Source organism: Thermobia domestica, chromosome 10 (assembly GCF_964235325.1).
Source record: "Thermobia domestica chromosome 10, izTheDome1.hap1.1, whole genome shotgun sequence".
Classification (NCBI taxonomy): Eukaryota; Metazoa; Arthropoda; class Insecta; order Zygentoma; family Lepismatidae; genus Thermobia; species Thermobia domestica.
In genome coordinates this window covers 171,350,964-171,376,358 of record NC_137463.1, presented here as the reverse complement: position 1 = coordinate 171,376,358, position 25,395 = coordinate 171,350,964, and the positions used below count along the sequence as shown (strand labels likewise).

The 25,395-nt window shown below is 31.1% G+C and overlaps 1 protein-coding gene across 1 annotated transcript in view; it reads right to left on the bottom strand.

The window, feature by feature from the left end:
* Nucleotides 1-212: 212 nt before the first annotated feature.
* Nucleotides 213-25,395, bottom strand: part of LOC145662108 (farnesoate epoxidase-like) — a 114,189-nt gene continuing 89,006 nt past the window's right edge. The window contains exon 4 of the mRNA XM_081727441.1: nucleotides 213-754. Coding sequence (XP_081583567.1) covers nucleotides 573-754 — 182 coding nt within the window. The 3' untranslated portion in view covers nucleotides 213-572. The remainder of the gene's footprint in view (nucleotides 755-25,395) is intronic.

The window sequence follows — 25,395 nt, the reverse complement described above, 5'->3', positions numbered from 1 at the left end:
ACTGAATGCACAGTTCTGCATATACGTTTGGTAATACAAGTATCAAAGACTAAATTTCGATCTTCTATATGTGAAAGCAGTCAGACTCAGAAACTTGTCAAATGGCAGTGCAAAACAAAAAAGTGTTCCATATTCCCGCCTTCCACTCTAATGAATATAAAAATAGTATGATTATTTTATATGGTACTACAATACTTCATAGGGTAGTAATCTTTATTTAAAGGATTTTATTTGTAGGTAACAATGAATGAAGTAATACATATAGCTACATATAAAACAACAAAATACCATTGTAACATACTACTGGTAAATATCAACCTTTAAACTTATATTTTTGATTATCACATGTGAATATCTAGATAGATTTAAATGGTAAAGCTATCTGGGTTTTACAATTCACTTCTGTAATACATCTGTTGCAGTCCCGTTTTTAGGGAGAGATTCTTTTTGAAGTTTTGAAGTCTTTTGTCAAATGGGTAACGATACATAGTGAACATCGTGCGATTTGTGTTTTTTTATTACTAACGTTTATTGTCGAATGAGTATTCTATTTATTTCTCTTTGTGATGTCTCTAACTCCTTTGCTGAACAACAGCACGGAATGGTTTAGGTCTCATGGCTGCCCCATCAATCGGTTCTGTTGAAATAGGAGGTTCGTTTGGCGGGATGCTGAAAGTAAATCTCGAAAAGATCACCACTGTCATTAAGAAAAGGATCATTTTGGCTACGTTTTCCCCCAGACATCGTTTTCGACCTGCAAACAAAGCATAAAAATTACATATAATATATTTAGTATTATTTCACTTTAATATAAAATCTAATTGTAGAATTTCTAATTAGACACTGAAAAAAAATCATTTGCTTTTTGTTAAATATTTAATCAATTCTCAATATCAACGTAATCATACAATCCTAGATCATAATAGACGTCAACTTCATAACGATGTTTTCGCTGCTGAAAGAGAAGCTAAACTGTAATGATACAAGTAATAATAAGTCATATCAAGTTAACTGCGAAGTTCCATATTTGACCACATGAGTTTGATCTATACAAAGGCTTTTTTGCATCTCGAATACCTTACATCTTCAAAGGAAGAAAGCCTAATTTATGATACTCGTAGGTATTTGATTTGGTGACTCAGTGGTAGAGCGTTCACCTCTGGTGCTTGGGGTCCCGGGTTCGATCCCAGCCTCCGCCAAGTGAACTTTGTGGTGGACAAACACCGTGCTCGTGGGGTTTCTCGGGGTTTTCCCGTTTCCTCCCACTTTCTTCATTCCACCATTTCACTCATCTCTCATCATCACCGTCTCCTTTAGCCTAACCGGCATAACCGTGGGACGTAAAACTTAAAGATTTCATTTCATTTCATTTCATTTTTGATTTGGTGAGTGTAAAAGTCAAATAACTTACATTTATAAATTTTATGGGAAGGTAATCTATTTTGCATTTCCTCGATATTTAAAATTATTTCTTGAACAAAGATATCAGTTGTATCGAGCTTTTCTTTCTATATCATATTACTTTTGATTATCAATTATACACAAGTTGCAATAATCGATCAAGAGGGTATTCACTGAATTACAGTGAAGTTAGTTTCTCATTGTTTTGGCTGGTCATTTATATAAAATTTTCCCAAAAATTACCAGTGACAAATTGATATTAATTTGCTCAGAACTTCTGTAAATATTGTCGTGAGAAGATGTAATTCTTAACGGCGCAAAAAAGTTGTTTGAAAATTTATAATATTTTGTTCTACAGATATCCGAAACTAATAGGCGCTTAATTTTGAAATTTTGTAGAAACATTCACCATGTATCCCAGCTTAAAGACAAAAGTGTATATTGCGATATTTGACCTCTAAAGGCAAGGAATGGGCTTGACGTTGTTTCCGTCCTGCAATTTTTGGAAGTATTAGGCATAGAAACTTGAAATTTTGATCAAATATTTTCATGCACCCTGCAATGACAATAAGACAGAGTTACGGATATAGTATGACATCTAAAGGGGAAAACTGGACTGAGATGTTATGAAATTTTAGTGAAACTGAAGATGCATTAACAAGTATTTTGAAACCACATAAATGTGTAGATGCTATATATTTAAAATGTTTTCCATAAATCTTAGTTTTCTTTTGAACAGAACAGACATTCTGCTAGTAAAACTACTTCCATACGGCCACCTGAAAACGTGGTTTATATTTAATATACCGCTTGAAAAATCAGATAAACAGTTACTAATTTAAGCTATGATTGATGTGACTCCTTATATGTGCACAGTAACAAACCACAAGTTCTTTACGCATTAAAGTTAGTACTGAAGCTTACTTGCTTTTTTCTAACTCTAAGTGTAACATTTTTGCTGAATACTATGTTACGGTTTACGTTTACTATATCTGTTTACAAAATATCATTTATATCTATCTTATTTTAAATATCAAAAAGTAATTTTATCCAAACGAAAGAGCACCCGTTAGATTACCTTAATATGTACAAACATAAAAATAGCACCAACATAATCTCTTTAAAGCAAGCAAGTGCAATATATAGATGGGATAAAGGTACACTGTTGAAAGTTACTTTTTCAAAGACAGCAGTATCAGTCTCGTTCATACCACATTGCTGATAAACAAAATTGCTGTTTCATTTATCTCTAGAACTTCCATTACCACTTGATGGCGGTAGAATGGACCTCATTTATTACACGTTTCCTGCTAACAGATTGACCGATTTAAATCAGAGACCTTTTATTTCTTTAAGTGACTTACACTAGTGTAACTTTAACCTATCTATATCTAATAACTGGAAACACAATGAAACCAATTATTGTACTTTTTCATAAAACTATACTTAAAGTTGAAGATGTTATTTATGTTATACCCGAATGCGATAAAGTGCATCATCAAAATACAATAACGTATGTTTATTCCAACGATCGTGCAATCAAACAAGCAAGGAAAATTCTGAAAAAAAAATATTTATTAGACAATGTATATTTTACTGATTACTTTGGCTTCTAACTTCAGTGATAAGGGATTTGATTAAACATATTTCAGTTTATTATGTATTTGCAGTCTCAAAATATGAAATGTCTTTCTTTTACAACTTGCTTAAAAGTGTTGTGTTCCATCTTTAGTTTTCAGTCCATTGATTGACATGGGATTTTTTCACTCTCTCTTTTTAATAAACTAGAAATTTAATGATTTAATCTGACTGATTTCTTCCTCAAGTCTATTTAAATGTCCTTTGTTTATTCAAAATTAATTATCAATAGAGATGTATTATAAATTTAATATCACTTACCTTTGATTATAATTAATTTGTTAGTAGTATCATTGAAACCAGTTCTGACGCACTTTCTCCCCAAACCCGCCACTGACCATAGTACTTAAACAAAGTTACAGAGCGCAAAGTAGATTGAGTATTGTACCTTGTGCACTTGCTTTTATCACAATTAAAATCAAATTGCGGAAATCAATGTAATTATAACAAAACAATGAATTAATTATTTTGAATATTTTATATTTAATAAATCATGAAAAAGTGTGTAATTTGTGGAGAACTAAAACAATTCCAAGAGTTCGCTAGAAATGGAAACAAGAGGTCTGATAATTGTAAAAGATGTTATAGAGCAGAGAATCTCAATAAAGAAGCTGAACAGGGTTTAAAATATTCTGGACCGCTGCTAGATTATTCACTCTCATCAAAAGAACGAGTGATGGAAATACAGAATAAAATGTTAGAGCATGACTTTATAAAAATAATGTATCAATTCTTTAAGGATGCAGATACACCATTTATGATTCTAAGACCTGCTACATTATCCGAATGTAAGTTTGTAGATCCAACATATAACCCCGTAGGTATTACATTACCAGCACCACAAGTTATTTTATTTAAAGATATAATACGTGTTGGTTTGCCACCACATCTTTCTAGAAGGAGTGAAACTACATCTTGTTATGACTTAACTAATGAAGGAAATATTAATAATAAGTGTGTTGTATGTGGAATTCCTGCATATTATAATGAGAACTTTTGTTCCATATCCCATATAAAACTTCATGATTGGATACAAAAAAGATTGCCAGAATTTAAAGAAAAGGGATATAATATCACTAACTATAAATCACCACTAGATGACTAACGTAATTACTAAACACTTTCTTTGAATATATATATTTTTGCTTTAACATTAGCGGACTAGCATATAAGGACCCAAGAAACTAATGCAAAGTATTCCCATAACTACAATGTTAAAGTTAGATTGAATATGCTTTTATGACATTTAAAATCATAAAAACTTACATCTAAAACTTATAACTTATAGTGCTGTCTTTGATTGAAAAAATACTTTTTGTTTGATTAAAATCGGCCTACTAATAGCTGAGTAATAAGAAGATGAACTTAAAGTGTATATGAGTATTGAATAAACGCACAGCCACAGTATATATATATATATTTTCATTCATCCAACTCACTGATACATGCACACACAATCCAGTTTGCTTGGTAAGAATAAACAAATAAGTTGTATTAAAGCGAAGGCTATCTACTTCCATTGTATATGAGGAAGATTTTTTGCATGCAAGCTGCGTACGTGACTTCCATATGAACATATGTAAAGGAGAACTTGTTTCTTTTTAAGTCACAAGTTGCATTCCCTCAAGCAGTATATGGAAGTCTAGTAATAACAACACCAAAACTGTCACGTTATCTAGCTAAACTAAGAAGTTTAAAACTTTTTCGATTGTGAACAGAAGAAATTTTAGCTATATAACGTGACAATATAACGTGATGATTTTTACCTTCACGTGACAAACAGGGTTGGAAACTAATTCTTTTTAACATGTTTTTCCAGAATTGTTAAAATTATGAATTAAGCTCTGAAACTTACAAATGAACCAGTACTAAATAAGGTAAACATGATAATTTTTTGGAAACCCTAACATCAATGGCGGCTCATGAGGGAAAATATCTCCAGATCTTTATAACTTTGTTGTTTATTAACCGATTTTCAAAATTCAAACGACATTCGAGAGAGAAAAAAAATTGCCATTTTCTGAATGTGTTGTGGGTTGCATACCTCTAAGGATACCATTCCGAATTTGTCATATCTCCGTTGTTTATTAACCGATTTTCAAAAGTCAAACGATATTCAATAGAGAAATAAATTTATTATCTATTGAATGTCTTATAAATGGCATAACTCTAGGGATATAATTACAAAAAGCTCAAATAAATCCCTTATTTATATATATATCTTTAAAATTTAAATGACATTATGTTCTGTATATCCAAAGGTTTTAGTTTTTTATAGTCTGATACTATAAAAACACTTATACACTTAAAATTATAAGTTCGGATATCGATAATAAAATTACAAAAACACTTTTATGATTATACCATAAAAGTTAACTAAATTCTACATAATTACATAATAGTTACAAATTAGTATATTAATAGTTACAAGTTCGGATACTGATAATGGAATCTTCTGCTAACCTCGTTCTCTATAGGAAACAATGACTTCTTAAACTCTGTCCACTGATCATAATTCAAGCTGAATAGACAGCCGTTAATATCAAAAACAACTTGAACTTCGGTTTGCACATTTTTCACAATTACATTGAAGTTATTAGTAAGTATAAATTTCTTTTGAGGATCCATTCTATTCACTCCATTTTTTACTTCTGACAACATATTTTTGATCATTTTTATTATTTTTTTGGATTTACATACAGAACTCAACAGTTGGATAATTATCTTTTAAACCAGTGTATTTGATTTTTATTACATCTTTAACGATCTCATCAATCATTTTATCTGTTAAGTGTTTTGTAAATCTAGGTGGAAGAAATACCTTAAACTCTTCACATTCAACTAAAATGCTCTTTCCAAACTTAGTTTTAATCTTTTCCATTTTCACAATCTTATATTCTGTATTTAATTCTAATTCTCTCAATCCAATAACCTGCTTTTGTTCAAGACTTCCAAGTTTATTTAAAAGTTCAATATGACTCGCCATTGTATTTATTATATTAAAACTTTTTAAAAATCAGTTTCTAATAGCCTCGAATTTCGTTAAGTATGTCATTGATTCTGTTAACAATATCTCTTACATTTTCATCTGTTAATTCACCATTCATGAGCTTAATTACATTAAGCTCATCTTTAAACATCCCAATTCGATTCACCATATTTTTATAATATTCTTTCTTTGAAGCTATATTAAACCGTGTTGATAGACAAGTGATACCAGCAGAAGCCGAAGCAAATGCAGTTGTAATAATTGAATACACTGTAACAGGAATAAATACATTGATGAACCCTGTAGAAGCTGATAATAGAATTGATAACGTAATAAGAGTAGTATAAACACATTTTATTCTCTTAAACTTCCTTTTGTTTTTCATTAATAACTTCTCAAGATTTAATATAGTATCTTCAATTAACACAATTAAATTCTCACGTGGAATGTTATCTGGAATAGTCATTTTATTAAATAAGTTTTTATGATAATATCATAAAAACACTTACAAACTAAACAAATCTAATAAACATATAATTAATTTATATCTTCTCAATTATTTTTTCTTTCTCAACATCATACTCTAAATTTTTCTTACCAATCATAACAACATAGCAAATTGTTTTATCTGGTACATCGCTTTCAAAATTAACAGTCAGTTTCAAATTAGTTCTATCACTTACAGTTACTGATTTATGCTTGCTTGTGTTAATTACGAACATCGGCCTATTTTCTAAAAACTCCTTCGGGTAATAAAACATCTCAGTATTTCCAATTGTAGCTCGCTTATATACCGTATACATTTCATAAACTTTCAAATACTTATGTTTTGCAAAATCTAAGTTTAAAGATTCTAATGGGAAAGATTCATTTCTAGAATTACGAAAATGGATATTCTGAACTTTACAATGATCAAAATAGCTTGAATCTCTTTCTTGATTATCATTTCTATCAGTTTGGAAAAAGGCAATCACAAAATTAGGCATATCAAATTCACTTGAGTTAAATTGTGTGGTTAAATCGAATTCTAAATATTTACCACTAACTGATTTCTGTAAACATTGATACGTGTTAAATGAAATAGGAATCTTACCTTCTTTTAACATATTAGATCTTAACAAGGTGGCATAGTTAGGTTCATAATTAACAATAGGCATTCTTAACTCCATATTTGTAATCTTAATTTTACCTGGATGTGGTTGATCATTCTCATATGTTCCATCCTGCTTTTTTGTTTTCCAAATAGCAAAAGCATTATCATCAGAACTACTTCTTTTAAATGTATATTTCAATCCTCCTTTCCACATAATATCTTTAAAATCTGAACAAAATCCTGGCAAAAGTCTTAGCAAAAACACTATTTCTTCATCTGTTCTTGCCCATGTAATTCCTTCCCATCCACTTTCATCATAGTGATTTGCCTCTGGTTTTGAAATCGTACATGTGTTTACAGCTGTTGAAGTTAAACCAGGTTAATCAATAATATCCAATATCTGACCATGCTTACTAACTTGAATTTGAGAAAACAAATGTGGGAAGAAATTATTAATAAGTCTAATATTTTGACCAGTAGTATATTCTCCATCACCATCTCTACCTCTAATTTCAAAAGTTACATAAATATCAGCATAATAAGGATGTATGAAGCCATCACCCACGTCAATATCAAATTCAATAGACCTGTTTGGCTTATTTAAATTCTCGATTGTTTTTTGATTAGGTTTAAAGGATTGTAATTCATATGATTCTATCTTATCCATATTTATTATAAAAATATTTGTAATCGTTTTATGAATTAAGCCCATAAAAACTTAAATATAACTTCTCCAAATATCCTTATTCCTATTCACCTGACTAATAATTTCTGAAAAACTATACCCATCTGTAAACATTTTTAACACTGTAATGCATAAATGTCCATAAATTACCTCGTTAAAATGTTGTATACGGCTGCTATTGTACTCTATATTATGACCAAGATATTTTACGAGTGTTTTTGGCGGATTACCTCCAAATGAATCAAACACATACTTTCTATTTCCTTTTTTCCAATAACAAATCCAATGCGTTCCTATATTTTTAGACGTATCAAAATTAACAATACCACACTCATTCTTCCTTGGTTGTTTAGGCAATTCATCACTCATAAATACACCTCTAAAGTTTCTTATCTTAAGTTTTTTAACAAGTTGTATTAGATCTAAATTATTTAAAGGTTTAATTTCTTCTTTTTCTTTACTGTTTTGGAGTTTACGTTTTTTGAAAGCTTACCACCTTGTTTTTCTTCCATTGCTAAGTTATGCCGCTTTTGTTCCTCTAATTCCATTTTATTCTTTTTTGCATCATCTACAGTCTTAGCAATAGCAGCCGCACCTCCAGCAACAGAACCTAGAGCACCTATTAAAGCTAAAATCGTTGGAATAGTAAATATAAAACCACCATAATGAACTTTATTATCATTTGTCTTCATTTCTTTGTTTATTTTCTTAAGTTGTGGTATAGAAAGCGATAGAGACATACATTGTCCTTTATTTAGTTTTGCTTCCTTTTGTTTGAGTTGTTTGTTAGTTAAAATGTGATCTATATTTAATTGTTTAAGTTCCTGATTAGGAATCGTAAATGTAAAACCTTTTAACTGCATATTTATTATATAATTAAAAGCTTTTTATGAAAAATTTCCATAAAAAGTACATATAAACCTAAAACTAAAAAATACTTATAAACCTAAACTAAATCTTACTTTCATTACTTATAAACCTAAACCAAATCTTACTTTTGTATTCATCACTAAAGCAGTTCCAAGAGCAGGTAGTTTTTCAGTTATTAAATTAGCATCTTTAGTAAAAACTCTTTCCCAAGCTTTATTTTCTAATTCCTTATCTGCAATATGTCTTTATTCTGTATCTTTCTTATCCCTATAGTATATATCATGTTCTTTACAAGCCTCATCTAATGGATTAATACCTTTATCAAATCTTTCTAATCTTTCTTGTAACTTAGTAAAAGGTCCGCAAAATTCATAACCTGGTATATGTAACTCTGAAATTCCTTTCATGTTTAAAATCTTATTCATTAATCCTTTTCCATAAATTTCACTATTCCAAAATTTTGGTGGCAGCGTATTCAATATCTTTATCAAATAACCTATACCTTTTGGATTATTAGGTATAAATTGTGCAAGTTTAGAATTAATCATATCCACTATGCCTACTTTCTCATTATAAAATTTATCATTTCCAGATTTTTCTTCCCCATCAATAACAATCAAGCGATCAATCAGTTTTCTCACATCATCCATCCATATGTATTCTTTTGATAATTCGTTATATACCTTTATTCCTTCTCCAGATTTTGGTGTCATTTTTGAAGGTGTTGTTGGTTTTATATATTCATCCCAAATAGGTTTGATAATTTCTTTATATTTTTTACCTTTACTAGATTTTTGTTTTCTTGTATTCGGATCATTATTATGAAATGCAACATTAGAATCAATTACTATTTGTTTATATTTTTCTAGATCATCATCATTATAATTTGTTGGATTATGTTTTGTCAATAATTCCCATAAACCTTCTGTTCCTGTATAATGTCGATTATTAATAACTAAATCATCACCATGAATTTTAACTTCCGCATTTCCTATCATATGTATAATTTTCCCATCTTCATCATATGGCTGTATTCCAAAACTTTTATCATCTCTAGTTGCATATCTTGAAGCAATATTTCCAAAATAAGTTGTTGCTAAAGATTCTATTCCTTCTACTTTATATTTAATTTGTTTTTTCATGTGTTTTATTTCTTCTGTTATAGGCGTATCACTTTCATTTATAGGACTATCATACATAGGCGGTGTTTCTAATAAGCTTGAATCCACTCTAGCACTTTTATGTACAACTGGAACTAACTCTTGAATTAGATTTTTATTTTCTTCTGCTACTTTTGATATATCTTGCCCTAAATCTTTAATTGCATCAATAACAGGCTGATCTTGTTCTTTAAATTTTTCATACTTACTTCGATTACTTTGTTTAATTTCCTTAAATCTTTTAATAAGTTCTTCTTTTAACTTAATATACTTCTTAGCTTTATTAACATCCATTTATTATATAAAGAAAAAAATAAAAACATAACATAACATAACATAACATAACATAACATAATATATACGTTCACCTGCGCTCATATACGTTTAGTTTACACTTTTAGAAATTCTTTAATTTTATTTCTATATTTACCATTATTCACCTTCCTAGTCATATCTATTGTTAAGAAACCATGTTCTTCACTCCAACCCTTGCTACATAATAATTGTAATTTTTCAAAGGACATATCAGATGCAACAAATTCATCATATATATGTTTTAAATTTACATTGTCCTGTCTAAATATACAAAGAAAGTTTAAGTTGTCCCTAATTAATTGTTTTGGCACTTTAGAATATGTTTGTCCAAGATAGAAACAGTTCAAACCCTTATGACGACCTCGAGTAAAATATTCTCTAACGTGGTTTTGTTCTTCTAATATGAAATCATCGAATACTACCACAGAATAGTCCTCACATTCATCTAATGGAATAATCTTTTCATTGTTTCCTTTTATAATTGCTATTGTGTCTTTAATATTACTTTCTATATCTCGAAAAAGTTGTGTTAAGTGTTGGTATTTAGGTTGATTTAAACTTTTAGAATATATAAAAACATTTGCATATTTTAACCATTTAGGTGCCAACAAAAAATTATCAATCATTAACGTCGTTTTACCAGAACCACTAGGCCCAACTATTAAACATCTTATATCATCAGGTAACAACTCTCCATTCCTCTTTCTCTTCGCCGTTTCTTCTGTTAACCTTACTTTAATATCCCAATTATCCATAATAGTTATTTATTATATAATAAATGAATGTATTTAATTTAAATGGTTATTCATCTGTATTAAACATGTCATTGCATTACCCATTTGAAAACGATTTAGAAGTAGCTGTTGCAGGATTTTATACAACATACTTAACTCCAAACATTACAGAAAAGAACAATAAATTAACATTTTGTAATAGTAACTTAAATTTACAAAACAACTCATAATTCAGCCTGGTCAATATAGTTTACAAGAATTAGAAGAATATATTAAATCAAACCTTCCATATACCAACGATCCTTTTAAAAATATTCAATTTACTGAGGATAGAAGGAAAAATAAAGTTAAAATATTTAGCCAGCAATGTGATATAACCTTAGATACCATTAATACTGTATTAGGTTTTAGTGAAAAGAACTTGACTGAAAAGATAGAACATGTTGGAGATAAGGTGCCAAGGTTTCATCCGTTTGATACTATAAATATTCATTGTGATTTAGCAGAAGGTATGATTTTAAAACATAATGACACAACACACAACGAAACAGACTTAATTGCAACATTTAGAACAAATGCAGAGTTTAGAGAACCAATTATATATGAACCTAATGAAAAGATATTTTTCCCAATACATCACAATAAATTTAATAATTTCAAAGTTTCAATTAAAGATGAGAAGGGTGATTTGATTGATTTTGGTGGAGCTCGTATAACTGTTTTACTTGCTGTTAAATAATTCAAATTATTATATAATAAATATGGATATTTTTGGTAATATTAAAAGTAAGGTAAGTGATATTAGTGAAGAGCAGTTAAGGAATTTAGATAATGTGGTTAAGAATGAAGAATTTGAAAAATATAAAAGAGACACACATCAAAATTTAATGAGTCGTACAAATTTTAAATCTGAACTAAATAAAATTTTCACAACAAATTATAGATCCTGGATTGATTTTACACAAAAAAGACTAGTTAATATAACTAATGGTATTGATCAACAAGATGCTATTACGTTAAACCAGCTCGAGTCAGTGAAAAGCGATATTAACAACCAATTAGAAAGTGATAGAATCAAATTTGAAGATGTATTAAAATCATTACAAGACACACATATAAAGAAAGATGATATTGAGGTTTTAAAAGGTGAATATATGGAAGAATTTAAAAAGACCAATAATAATGTTACTATTCTATTTAAAGCAAAAGTTCCTGTTTCAGAATTTAATCAATATAAGTCAGAAATATCATCCCTGTTAAATACACTTACAACAAAACAAGATTTTCAAATGATGAAAAAGGAAACTTTTAATCTAATTATGCAAAAAGAAACTATAAATTTATTATGTCGATTGAGAACTAGAAATGTTCCAAATCCAATCTTCAGAATATTTAATCTATCTAATGATTATGAGTTTCTCTACAATGGAAAAATAATGCATATGGAATTACGTTTGGATAGATACTTTTTAGATATATTTTTGAACAATACTTTAGTGGTAAATTTGCCATTAAACATTAAAAAGGGTGATAAAATTATGTTTCAAGCACAAAAAAATCAGCTATGGAAGAAGGAAAATTATTGGAAGTTATTATGTATATAGAAAGAGAACCTTAATTATTTTCTTTTAATAAATAATGATGTATTGTGTTAAGTGTAAGAAATCAACAGATACAAAAATAGATAACATTAGAATAGAACAGACAAAGAATGGGAGATATGTTAAGAAAGGTATATGTGTTGTATGTGATACTAATAAATCCCAATTCATTAAAAAGCGCGATTGACTATATGAAGGTGAAGGTATTAGAGAAGATATTATAGAAGAAATTCATAAACCATCTAGAAAAAAATATCCTAGGTTAAGTGTTATTGTTAAAGGTATAGATGATTTATGGCAAGCAGATCTTGTGGAAATGGATAGTGGTGTGTTAAAAGGTATTTCCAAAATCAATAAAGGGTATAAGTATTTGCTAACGATTATAGATGTGTTTTCAAAATATGCATTTGCTATTCCTGTTAAAGATAAGAGTGGGAAGAATGTTACAGAAGCATTTGAATCAGTGTTAAAAGTAAGAAAACCTAATAATTTACAAACAGATCAAGGTAAAGAGTTTTACAATAAAGAATTTGAAGATTTGATGGGAAAAAACAATATCAATCATTACTCAACATATAGTGGTAAAAAAGCTTCTGTTGTTGAAAGATTTAACAAAACACTTAAACAAAATATGTGGAAGAAATTTACTGTTCAAGGTAATTATAAGTGGTTAAAAATATTGCAAGGTTTGGTTGATGAATATAATAACAAAGTACATAGAACAATTGGTATGAAACCTGTAGAAGTGAATAAGAAAAATGAGCATGCGATATTGAAAAAAGTGTATAAGAAAGAATATAAGTCTGTTAAGTTAAAGTATAAGATTGGTGATTATGTTCGTATAAGTAAAATTAAAGGTTTGTTTGAAAAAGGTTATACACCAAATTGGTCAGCAGAAGTGTTTGTTATTAATGAGGTTATACCATCTAATCCACCAACATATAAAATTAAAAATTTAAACAATGAAGAAGTTAGAGGAAGATTTTATGAACCAGAATTATTGAAAACTAAATATAAGGATGAGTATTTGGTTGAAAAAATATTGAGAAAGAAAGGTAATAAAGTGTTTGTTAAATGGTTAGGGTTTGATGATTCACCTAATAGTTGGATAGATAAGAGTAATGTTGTAGTGTAAATATATAATGTCTTTTATGGTTATTATTACATAAAAGGTTAGTATGAATAGTGAATCATTCCACTTGTGTTTAAGCTAAGATGAATGATGATTGTTTTAGTTGTAAGGGAGACTCAATCAACCTTCTAAATAAAGTAAAAGAAAAAGTATGATTATCATGTGGATGGAGATATTTATAAAGGTAAGGACTATGTAAATATAACTTTTATGATTATTGATCATAAAAGTTTAACATTAATCTACACTAACCTAATTCTACATAAAAACATGCTATCAATATCTAGAATAAACCGGGTTATCAATTGTTATTATTATATATAACCGTTCTACACAAAGGACAAGTGTTATTATTTCCTAACCAGATAACCTTACACTCAACACAGAACACATGTTCACATACTGTTTTACACAATTGAGTTTTTGTTTCTTTGCATATTGGACATTCTTCTGAGTTTTCTATTAAGCGTAAACCTGATGAAAGTAACATTAGTTTGTTTCTAAGGCTATCGCTAACATGTCTATTGAATCTTAAGAATTGAACTATATTTATCTTGTCTTTGATTCTCATTATAAAGCTTTCAGAAAAACTCGTATTCCAACAAGTATATACTATCTCATTTAAATTTAAACCTTTGCTTTCAAACTCGAGAATGAATTTTTCGCTTTTATCATCTAAGCTAACATTTGGCCAATAAACTCTATTTTGGTATTTTCTTACATGTGTTTCATCTAGTTTCGGTGTAATAGCTCGCCAATTGATAAGAGAATTAAATTCGCTCAAGGCTGTTTGTTCTTTGCTTTCAATATGACACTTTATAGAAACTGCATCCCAACAGAGTTTATCTTTAAAGGTTATTAGGAATGCAAGTGTGAGCAAATTTGAATGATAAGAGATTATATCCCATTGTAAGTATTCTCTGAATTGTGTACAAAAATTAATAGCTTGTTTTTCTGTATACTTTCTCCAGTTATTTTTTTTTCAGTGAATGCAGACCAATCAATCTTTTCTTTAAACTCATTAAGAAAATCTTCCGTCATTTGTCGAGCATATTCATCAGTGTAGCAATACCATCTTATATGTTGACTTACATGTTCTTTATGTTTTAATACGAATTCTGGTTTTAGATGAGAATATCGCCCATACCTTGAATCAAACTTTGGCTCACACAATTCATCCCAGAAAATCATATCGCCATACTTACTAATAATGCTTTCGTGTTGAGTCAGATCTTTTCTTCTTGATAATCTAACCCAATCAATGTGTTCTTTGTGATTTTCAAAAAAAGAAAGTGATAGATTATGTTTAAATGTAACTGAATACCAATTTATCTTGTTTCTAAAAGTATGTAGAAAGTTATCGGATAAATCCTTTATTTCTGAAATTTGTCTGCATTCTTCGACATTTCGATTATTAAGCACATCTATAACTATATTTTTACAAAGTGGATTTTCAAAGTAGTTTACGATATGTTCAGGATTTAATTTTTGAACCGTGTCTTTTATAAGTTCAGTTAGTTGTTGTGAACTTGTGGTAGTTGTTCTGTGTTCGTTGATTAAGGTTATTAGTTCTGCTTTTGTAAGCTTTGAATAACCTCGTATACCCTTTTCTTTACATAAGTTTTTCAATTCAGCAACAGTATGTTTAATTAAACTCATAATTACTCTATCGTATATATATAAATTTTAAAAAATAATGATCATTTTTGCTAATTTTCTATATAATAAATATGAAGACACATTTTGATTTATTACATGATAGACTTAAATTAATTCATCATGATCTTAAACTCATAACAGCACTACTAGAGAAGCAAATACTGTTAAAGGAAAAAGAATTATCAATAATACAACAAAAAACATCTGATTTGGATAGTGATGATGAATATAAATATGGTAGTGATGATTATGACGATGATGAATAAGTTTACAAAAATGATTTAGTTTTAATATGTGTATATGTGACTTTGATGGGGTATTCTCATCAAAGTCGTGTTCTAATACAACGCGTAATATGTAGACAATGGCAGGAGTGTACAAAGTTAAGCGTTGTATTAGGATATATGGAAGTAAAATAATACAAAAAATGACTAGAAATAATTCGGCGAAGATAAATTGAGTAATAGTAAGATTTTCTATATAAAACGATAGAGTAATTATGAGTTTAATTAAACATACTGTTGTTGAATTAAAAAACTTATGTAAAGAAAAGGGAATCAAAAGATATTCCGGATTAAGAAAAGCAGAACTAATAAACCTTCTTAAACAATATGATGATGAACAGATTAGAAATATATTCCCATTTAAAGAAGAAGTATTTGAAAAACCGAAGCCAGCACGTATACCCATCAAAGTAGAATTAGAAGAAACAGCATTTAAACATAGATTACACACTTTCAAAATAAAAAACACAGGTGAATATAAAGATCCTTCTAAATTCCTACGTTCAATTAGCAAACCAGTTAAAAGTATGATTAAAAATGGATTTAAATATTTTAATGCACTTAAGGTAAATATGTCATTCACATGTAACTTCATAAAAGATAAGCAGATTCGAGAACATAATTTTAAAACATCAAATGAAATTATACTTCAATTCACCGATCTAAATGAGTATTATGAAAATGCAACTAGAAAAATTAGAACAGAGATGGAAGAGTTTCAAGGAAAAGGTTCAGGTTGGACTTTGCATTCTGTTAATTATCTTGAGTTAAGAATTAATAAATACGTAGCAATGAATGGATCATCATATATAGAACTTCCAGAAACAATTAAAAGAAGAAAAGCATGCATTAATATTAAAAACAAAGATCAAAAATGTTTCTTATGGTCTGTTCTAAGAGCATTACATCCTGTTAATAAAGATCCACAAAGAGTCCCTAGACAATATGAGCATGAATTAGATAAATATTTTAAAGATATCCCCTTTCCTGTGCAAATTACAGATATACCAAAATTTGAAAATAGAGCTAATATATCTATCAGTGTCTTTGCCCTAGATGATAATGCAAAGGTATACCCACTTAAAATACCTAAAGAAAGAAAACAAAATCATTTTCGTCTTTTATATCTAAAGAAAAAAGATAAAACACATTACTGCTTGATTAAAGATTTATGGAAGCTTGTTGGAAGTCAAATAACAAAAGATGGACATAAGAGATTTTTATGTGAGGGATGTCTAGCTAAACATTTTGAATCAGAAGAATTATTAAAACAACATGAAGAATACTGTGGTTTACATTCTGCTGCTAAAATCATTTTGCCTAGAGAGTGGAATAAGATATTAGAATTTGTAAATGATAGGCGTTCTTTAAGAATACCATTCACAATAATAGCAGACTTAGAATCATTACTAAGAGGAATAAGTACATGTCAGCCTGATCCTGAAAGATCCTACTCAAATGCTTATCAACTACATGAACCTAATAGTTTTATTTACTATGTAAAAAGCACTTTGGAATCCTATAAAAGTGAGCCAGTAGAATACATAGGGGATAATGTAGCAGAAGAGCTTATAAAAAGGTTAACAGAAGAAGCAATCAAAATAGCAAAAATATATGATACTTATACACCTATGATTCCATTATCTAAAGAGGAAGAAGAAATATATGAATCAGCCACAATATGTCATATTTGTGAAGGAAGTCTTGAAGATCTACCACGTTTATTAGTAAAGAAAATAGAAGGTTTAAAGATTAAAATTGAGTATTTAAAAAAGAAAATAAAAGAAGGAGCTAAACACTTGGAAGAAGAACATCATCTCAAAATAGAAGATGAGGAGGATGATGGCATAACAGAGATAAAAGAGCAGAGAAAAGAGATAAAAGAAATCCTAGTAGATTGTGAGAATGAATATAAAAAGCTTAAAAATAGTAGAGAGTCATGTAAAACAAAAGTGCATGATCATGATCATTTAACAGGTAAATTTAGAGGTGCTGCTCACTCTTATTGCAATCTAAAATATATAAATCCAAGATTTATTCCTGTATATTTCCACAATCTCTCTAGGTATGATGCACATTTATTTATAAAAAGCTTAGGAGGTGGAGATGAGAAAGAAAAAATAGATATAATAGCTAACACTGAAGAAAACTACATTACATTTTCAAAAACCATTCGATATAAGGATGCAAAAGGAAAAGATAAATCCATCAAGTTAAGATTCATTGATTCATTCAGATTTTTACTAAAAAGCTTAGCAGAGTTAGCAAAGAATTTAAAGCCAGAACAATTTCGAGAAACATTAAAGTTTTTTCCAATTGATAAGCTTGATCTAGTTACTACAAAAGGTGATTATCCATATGATTATGTTGATTCTAAGGAAAAGTTAAAGGAGCCTGTTCCATTATCTCCAGACAAATTTACAAACAGATTAACAGGAGAAAAAATGAGTCCTGAACGCCATAACCTTCATGTACGAGTTTGTAAAGAATTCGATCTGAAGTTAATAGATGACTTTACTGTTCATTACAACAAAACAGATGTTCTTCAATTAACAGATATTATTGAAAATTTCAGAGATACAGCTCTTAAAACATATAAATTAGATCCAGCGTGGTATCTTACTGGTCCTGGGTTTTTCTGGGATGCAATGTTAAAGATGACAAAACAAAAACTAGAATTATTAACTGACTATGACAAATTATTATTTATAGAGAAGGGTATAAGAGGTGGAATCTCCCAATGTTCAAATCGATATGCAGTTGCTAATAATAAATACTTAGATAACTTTGATAAGAAGAAAAAGAGTTCTTATATAACTTACATGGATGCAAATAACGAGTATGGTTGGGCGATGAATCATCACATGCCATATGGTGGTTTTCAATGGATATATGTTAATAAGTATAATGAGAAACATTTAGCAAAAGCAATACTAGAAACAAAAGATGATTCTGAAGATGGTTATATTTTAGAAGGTGACTTAGAATATCCAAAGGAACTCCATAATAAACATTCAGATTTTCCCTTAGCTCCAGAAAACTATATTAATAACAATAAACTTCCAAAGCTATTGACAACTCTATATGATAAAGAGCATTATATACTACACTATCAAAACCTTAAATTCTACTTGTCACAAGGAATGAAGCTTAAGAAAATACATAAGGTAATAACTTTTAAACAATCAGCCTGGTTAAAGAAATATATAGATCTAAATACTAATATACGGTCACAAGCAAAGAATGAATTTGAGGATTTTTACAAGTTGGCTAATAATGCCGTTTTTGGTAAAACTATGGAAAATATAAGAAAAAGAATAAATGTAAGATTAGTACATAATGAAAATTTGTTAGAGGATTTAGTAGCTAAACCTAACTTTAAAGATAGAACGATATTCTCTGAGAATTTAGCTGCTATTCATATGTATAAAACTAAAATTGTATTTAACAAGCCTATCTATGTAGGAATGGCAGTACTAGATATCTCTAAAATATGCTTGTATGATTTTTACTACAATGTTTTGAAAAAGAGATATGAAGACAATGTAAAATTGTTAATGACTGATACTGATTCTGTTATAGCACATATAGAAACAGAAGACCTTTACGAAGATATGAAAGATATGTATGAATATTTAGATACTTCTGATTATAAAGAAAACAATGAATATGGATTGAAATTAGTTAATAAAAAGGTATTAGGAAAATTTAAAGATGAATTGAAAGGTGTTGTAATAGAAAAGTTTGTCGGTCTGAAATCAAAAATGTATGCTATTAAAAAGAAAGGAGATCAGGATGAACCGATTAGAAAAGCAAAGGGTATAAAGAAAAGTGTAGTTATAAAAGATATATCATTTGAGGATTATGAAAACTGTGTTTTAGAAAAGAAAGAGTTATATAGAATACAAAATCATATTCGTAGTAAAAAGCATAATGTATATTCGGTAGAAGAAAACAAGTTAGCTTTAAGTGCTTATGATGATAAGAGATATATATTGAATGATGGTATACATACTCTAGCTTGGGGTCATTATAATATAGAATTAAGGAAAGAAGATTTGATTCCTAAGTTAAAAGAGTTATATGATCAATATGTAAGAGTAGACAAGAAAGAGAAATACAACGAATAGAAGAGTTAAGTTAGATGTAAGTAATTTTAGATGTAAGTAATTTTAGATGTAAGTAATTTTAGATGTAAGATTTAGATGTAAGTTTTTATCATTTAAAATGTGATAAAAGCAAGTGCACAAGGTACAATACTCAATCTACTTTGCGCTCTGTAACTTTGTTTAAGTACTATGGTCAGTGGCGGGTTTGGGGAGAAAGTGCGTCAGAACTGGTATCAATGATACTACTTTTGTTCTATATCAAAATTAAATACTCTTAAGGTACGGGGCATTTATATAGATTTGGATAAAAATAACCAATAACACCATTAAAATTCTTGTTCATTTCAAAGAAAACAGAAAATAATTCTTCATAAAATCAATGGCCTAAATTCAAAGATAGTGCATGTATTTGACATTAGTAACGTGTGGTATATTATATGTTCAATCTATTCGTTTGCATACATTTAAATAAAAATGATCTCTTCTTCACATTTGGTTATTTAAATGTTATGAGTTCTTCTATAAAGGTAACCAAGAAAGTTCTGTCACTTTTTTAGCCACCACCTTCAAAATGGATATCTCACCTAAGACGTACCTGGAAGATCAAAAATAGCCCCATCAAGTTTAAAGACCTTCTCCCAACGTTCTGGAAGGCCATGAATTCCATAACGCTACAACTTAGTGGGCCGTGAAGAAAAGCAGGTATCAAGTGCATTTTGCAATTATATTAGGGATTTGAACTGGTGTCCTCTAAGTTGATTGTCCAAAGAATGGAACAGGCGATAATCGGACGGTGCAATGTCTTGGGAGTATGGCGGATGCAATAGTATTTCCCATCAAAGGCGTAGAGTGGTGTTCCGAGTCATGCTAGCCACGTGGGGGGTAGCGTTGTTTTCTAACAGGATTGCTGGCGATTCAGAAGTGCTGGCTCCAGAGTTTTAAATTCTTTTTCAAAACGGCTAACTGCTAATAGCACACAGTTGCATTGATGCTCTGACCACCTGGTAGCAGTTCCCGATGCACGTTGCCGCGAGCAGTTCACCAAACACACAGGATGGCCTTCTTCTGGTTTCGGCTGTTTTGGAAGCGGTTCATGGGATGTAAGCCAATGATGACAGCACCGTGGAGCTTCTTACAGGACCCACTTCTCATCATATGTCAACACTCTATCCAGAAATGGATCGTTCCTCAGATAATGACGATTCTATTATCGTGAGAGCAATGGATGACATGAAAAGTTACAAAATGATCTTGCTTAAGCAATTCACACAAGGAGAATAGAAAGAAATAGATAACAAAGGAAAGCAGTTTCTCTTCATTTTCCAAAAAACAAAACCTCGCAGAAAAGAGAAAGGTTACATAATGTAAAGGCTTAATATAAAAGCCTAACAGCACAAAACAAACATACACGAAACGCAAGGAGAGACAAGCACAAAATAAGGCACGTCAGTGACGTAGCAAACTGGCGGAAGATAATAACAGTAATTATTATTATTATTATTATTATTATTATTATTATTATTATTATTATTATTATTATTATTATTATTATTATTAGTTTTATTATTAATAACTCGTTTCCCTTTCAAAATTTATGACTTTACCTAAGAGCGCCTGTGCATATACCGGTCATGTGTGCACTTCTTGTCAACGCTTGCTCCCCAAAAGAGAAACGTTACCCAATATAATGTTCCGGACGACTATAGTAACATTGGGGATGAGTGTTATTGTATTTGGTAGCAATAATGCTCATGAGTTTGAGTACAAAACCTCGCGGCCAGAACCTCGCGGACCAAAACCTCGTCTAGCCAAAACCTCGCGGCCCAAAATCTCGCCTGGCCAAAATCTCGCCGCCCAAAACCTCGCGGGACAAAATGTCGCCAGGCCAAAACCTCGCCGCCCAAAACTTCGCGGTCCAAAATCTCGAGGGCCAAAACCTCGCCACCCAAAACCTCGCGGGCCAAAATTTCGCCGGGCCGAAACCTCGTCTTCCAAAACCTCGTGCCCCAAAATATCGCCATACCCAAAATCTCGCCTCGTTGTAATGATCTCGCGACACAGAATCTCGCCTGGTCTAAATTAAGCGAGATGTAGTATCGCCTGGGAAGAAATGTCGTCAGGATAAAACCTCTTCACGACGATTTTTTCAATGTAGAATGTTCTATCGCCAGATTTACAAAACTTATTAGGTTTTGAAACTTGACATTTTTTATAAATCTTCTTTCTTCACAAGGGCACAAGCTCCAGATAAGACAATATTTTGCGAAATGCATTTCCTAAGGAGGAATGGAATGGAAGGCCTTGAATGAATTTTGCCGTTCTCCAGATCTAAAAAACTAATAAGCATAGAACCTTTACGTTTTGGTACAAATCTTCTTCTTGTACCATAAAAAGGTATGTTGCAAAATGCTTCACGTAAGGGGGTGTTGAAGTTTGGATAATTCTTGAGCGTTGACTTGATCTCATGACCCACGAGGTTTTGGCGGCGAGGTTTTGGTCACGCGATGTTTTGGGTGGCGAGGTTTTGGCCCGGCGAGATTTTGGGCGACGAGGTTTTGGCCCGGCGAGATTTTGTCCCGCGAGGGTTTGGGCGGCGAGGTTTTGGCCCGGCGAGATTTTGTTCCGCGAGCTTTTGGGCGGCGAGGTTTTGGCCACGCGAGGTTTTGGGTGGCGAGGTTTTGTCCCGCGAGGTTTTGGGCGGCGGGGTTTTGGCCACGCGAGATTTTGGGCGGCGAGATTTTGGCCACGCGAGGTTTTGGCCGGCGAGATTTTGGGCGGCGATGTTTCGGCCGCGAGATTTTGTTCGTATCCGATGCTCATGTGCCTAATATTCGTTACCAATAATCATTGGGGAAGAATGCCTCAAGAATTTAACATTAAATCTACCAAAGGAAAATGAACTTTTGTGCTTTCGCTCCAAAAGATGGACTAAAGAATGATTTGGTCTCATTTACTATTAAAATTAAAAAATTCAGACACTTTTCAATAAGAATGCCAAATTTCACTTTAATAGTGTTTAAACTTCATGTTCTTCCAGTGCTGTAGAAAAGTATACGAATTATGGAACAGGCTGGATATATATATATAGGGGAAACTATACGTCGTGGGCACCTTAAGGGATTTTTTAGTAATTAAGTTATAACTTTTATCCGTTTGGCCATATGTATCTAATATTTGTTAAATAATATTGTTAGAGTATGGGCTTTAAAATAAATATGATATCGGACTGAAATATAACGTTAGGTACGTGTTATTTTAAAAAAAAGTACTATAACTTTTATAGTGATGGGCCCTACAGAGACTGAGTTGGGTACTTTTGATTACAGTTATGGGCACCTGTGCAGAAATTTCTAAAATTATTTAATAATGTCAAGATATATTACTTTGTTACATAAATGCATAATACAGCATCTCGTTTTGAGGTTTTGTAGTTGTATAGTAACAATTTTAATAAAAAAATTAAGAACTTATGAAATTAGGCACTTTGTTTGCCTCATCGCTGTCACTTCCAGTTTCATCTAAGATCTGCTAACATTGGATACAATAAGATACATCATCATCGTAGGCTTCTCCACAACAAGAAGGCAAGCTTTATGGAAAGCCTGTCCACAGCGTTTGCAGTTCATTCCTAGTAAACGATGTCCTACACTCTCACCACATTGGTTATACAATCCAGAAAGTGAAAAAAGTATGGTTTTCTAATTGCTCCGTACTGTTTTGCAACACCCTCACTTTCAATTTGTTTGAATCATCTTTGGATGCTGAAGAAGAATGAACTCCCTCATTTTTGTTCTCTTGTAGTTCGCCAAAAAACACTCGTTTAGGCGGAGGGGCAGAAGGTAATTTCTCCACATCAGCTCCAGTTATACCTGTATGTTCAGAAGAAAATAGATTAACACTAGGAGTATCTTCGTGTCTTTTTTCTACTTTCCCAGCTGGACCAGTCTGTTTAGCTTCCCTTTTCCTCTTTCTCCCTCTCTTGTTTCTCTTTTGTATTTATTTTCTCTTTGTTCAGCTCTTTCCATTTATCTGATGTTATTACAAATGGGAATCTTTGAATATTGCGACCTTTCCGCTTTAGCGTTTCTGGCCATACAAAAGGGTCTTTAAAAAGCGGTACCGGTATATCTGATTTCTTGATTCGACATATTTTACCCTGGTCAGTAGATCTGTTTGCTTTTCTGGTGTCACGTCAACTTGTAGAGAAGTGCTTGCTTCCTTAAACTGTTCTGCTAAAGCACATAAAGTCTGTTGTAATCTTGGTAAGTTTGAGGCTTCATCTGACGGCAACTCATCATTTATGTGGATTTTTATGAGCGTTTCATCTTTAGAAAATTTTTCTAATATTTTACAGAGAAGGCGAAAATCTTCATATTTTTCTTCATGAGCATTTGCAGCTTTATCTGTAAACTGTTTTATTTGGTTACACTTCTCGGGCCCAAGTAAATAACAAAACTTCTCATAAGTCAAATCACCAAAATTTGATTGCATTTAAATTGTATTTAAATAATCTTGGAAATAATTCAGTCGTTACTCAGCGCCACAAACTAACTTGGGCAGCTACCTGAGTGAAAACGCTGTGATTAGTTTCTTAAAAGCCGGTATTAACAGCAGTGGCAAATGAGGTGCTGAGTAATCACATCCGAGGCAAAAATACAAAAATCACCGTTAGACACTGTTCATTACATCACAGTATTTAGCTTAAAAAGCTACTAGGCCTATTTCATACTCCATAACTTCACGTGTAAGTACTGTACATGGCCACAACGTAAGTCACTGGCGTTTCTCCTAGCGCGAGGACTGTAGCTATATTTTAAATGTAATCATATGTGATAAATATGAATAGGCCTTGTTATTAATTTTCAAGGAGAAAACTGTACACTTAGCAATATGAAAAAAGAGGCTTCGGACTTCCAACGCATATTGACGTTTGTGCAGTGCTTCCCCTTCTTGTTCTTTTTTGGGATCATGATCTAGGTCTAGCTGAGTCGAAACGTTGAAACCTTCCTTTCATATTGGTAAGAGTGCAGATTTCCTCCTTTCCCTAAAATTAAATATAATCAGATACATGAGAAACTTAAATCTACTTAAGTAACCTGATCATAATGGGCCCTGTACCGAGATCGTAGTTATACACTCCCTTGTACATTTTTCTAGAAAGGGGTCTCTATAAAATAAGCCTAGTTCTATTGTTATGCTTAATCACGGCCGCCTTTATTGTTATACAGGCCAGTCTTGAAATGGCAACTGCGCCTTTTTGCCTTCCACAGACTATCCACCGAGCACAACCGGCTGCCCAAACTCTCTGCATTAATATCTAGAGAAAGGGAGGATCCTCGCTAAAATGGTAGACAAATAGTCTGTTGATGCCAACTGATGAAGGTGGATGTCTGTGGCAGACCGATTTGCGCAGTTGCCACATTCAAGGTTCTGGCTTGTATATCAAAGGAGGCCGTGGCTTAATCCAATATAAACAGACAGTGATGGGCATAGTGAGTTTACAGTAATGGGCACTGGGCCCATCACTGTTAAATAACCTTTAAATTTCATGAAATTTTCGAGCAAGAAACGCAACAGCCTGAAATGCACTTTAGGCTTAAAATAACGACAAAAAATCATATAGTAAAATATAGTTATGGGCACTAGGTACCCATCACTGTTATGTTCAATTAAATTATAATACACTGGTAAGCACCTCATGATTTGAGAGCAAAACTGATTTAGA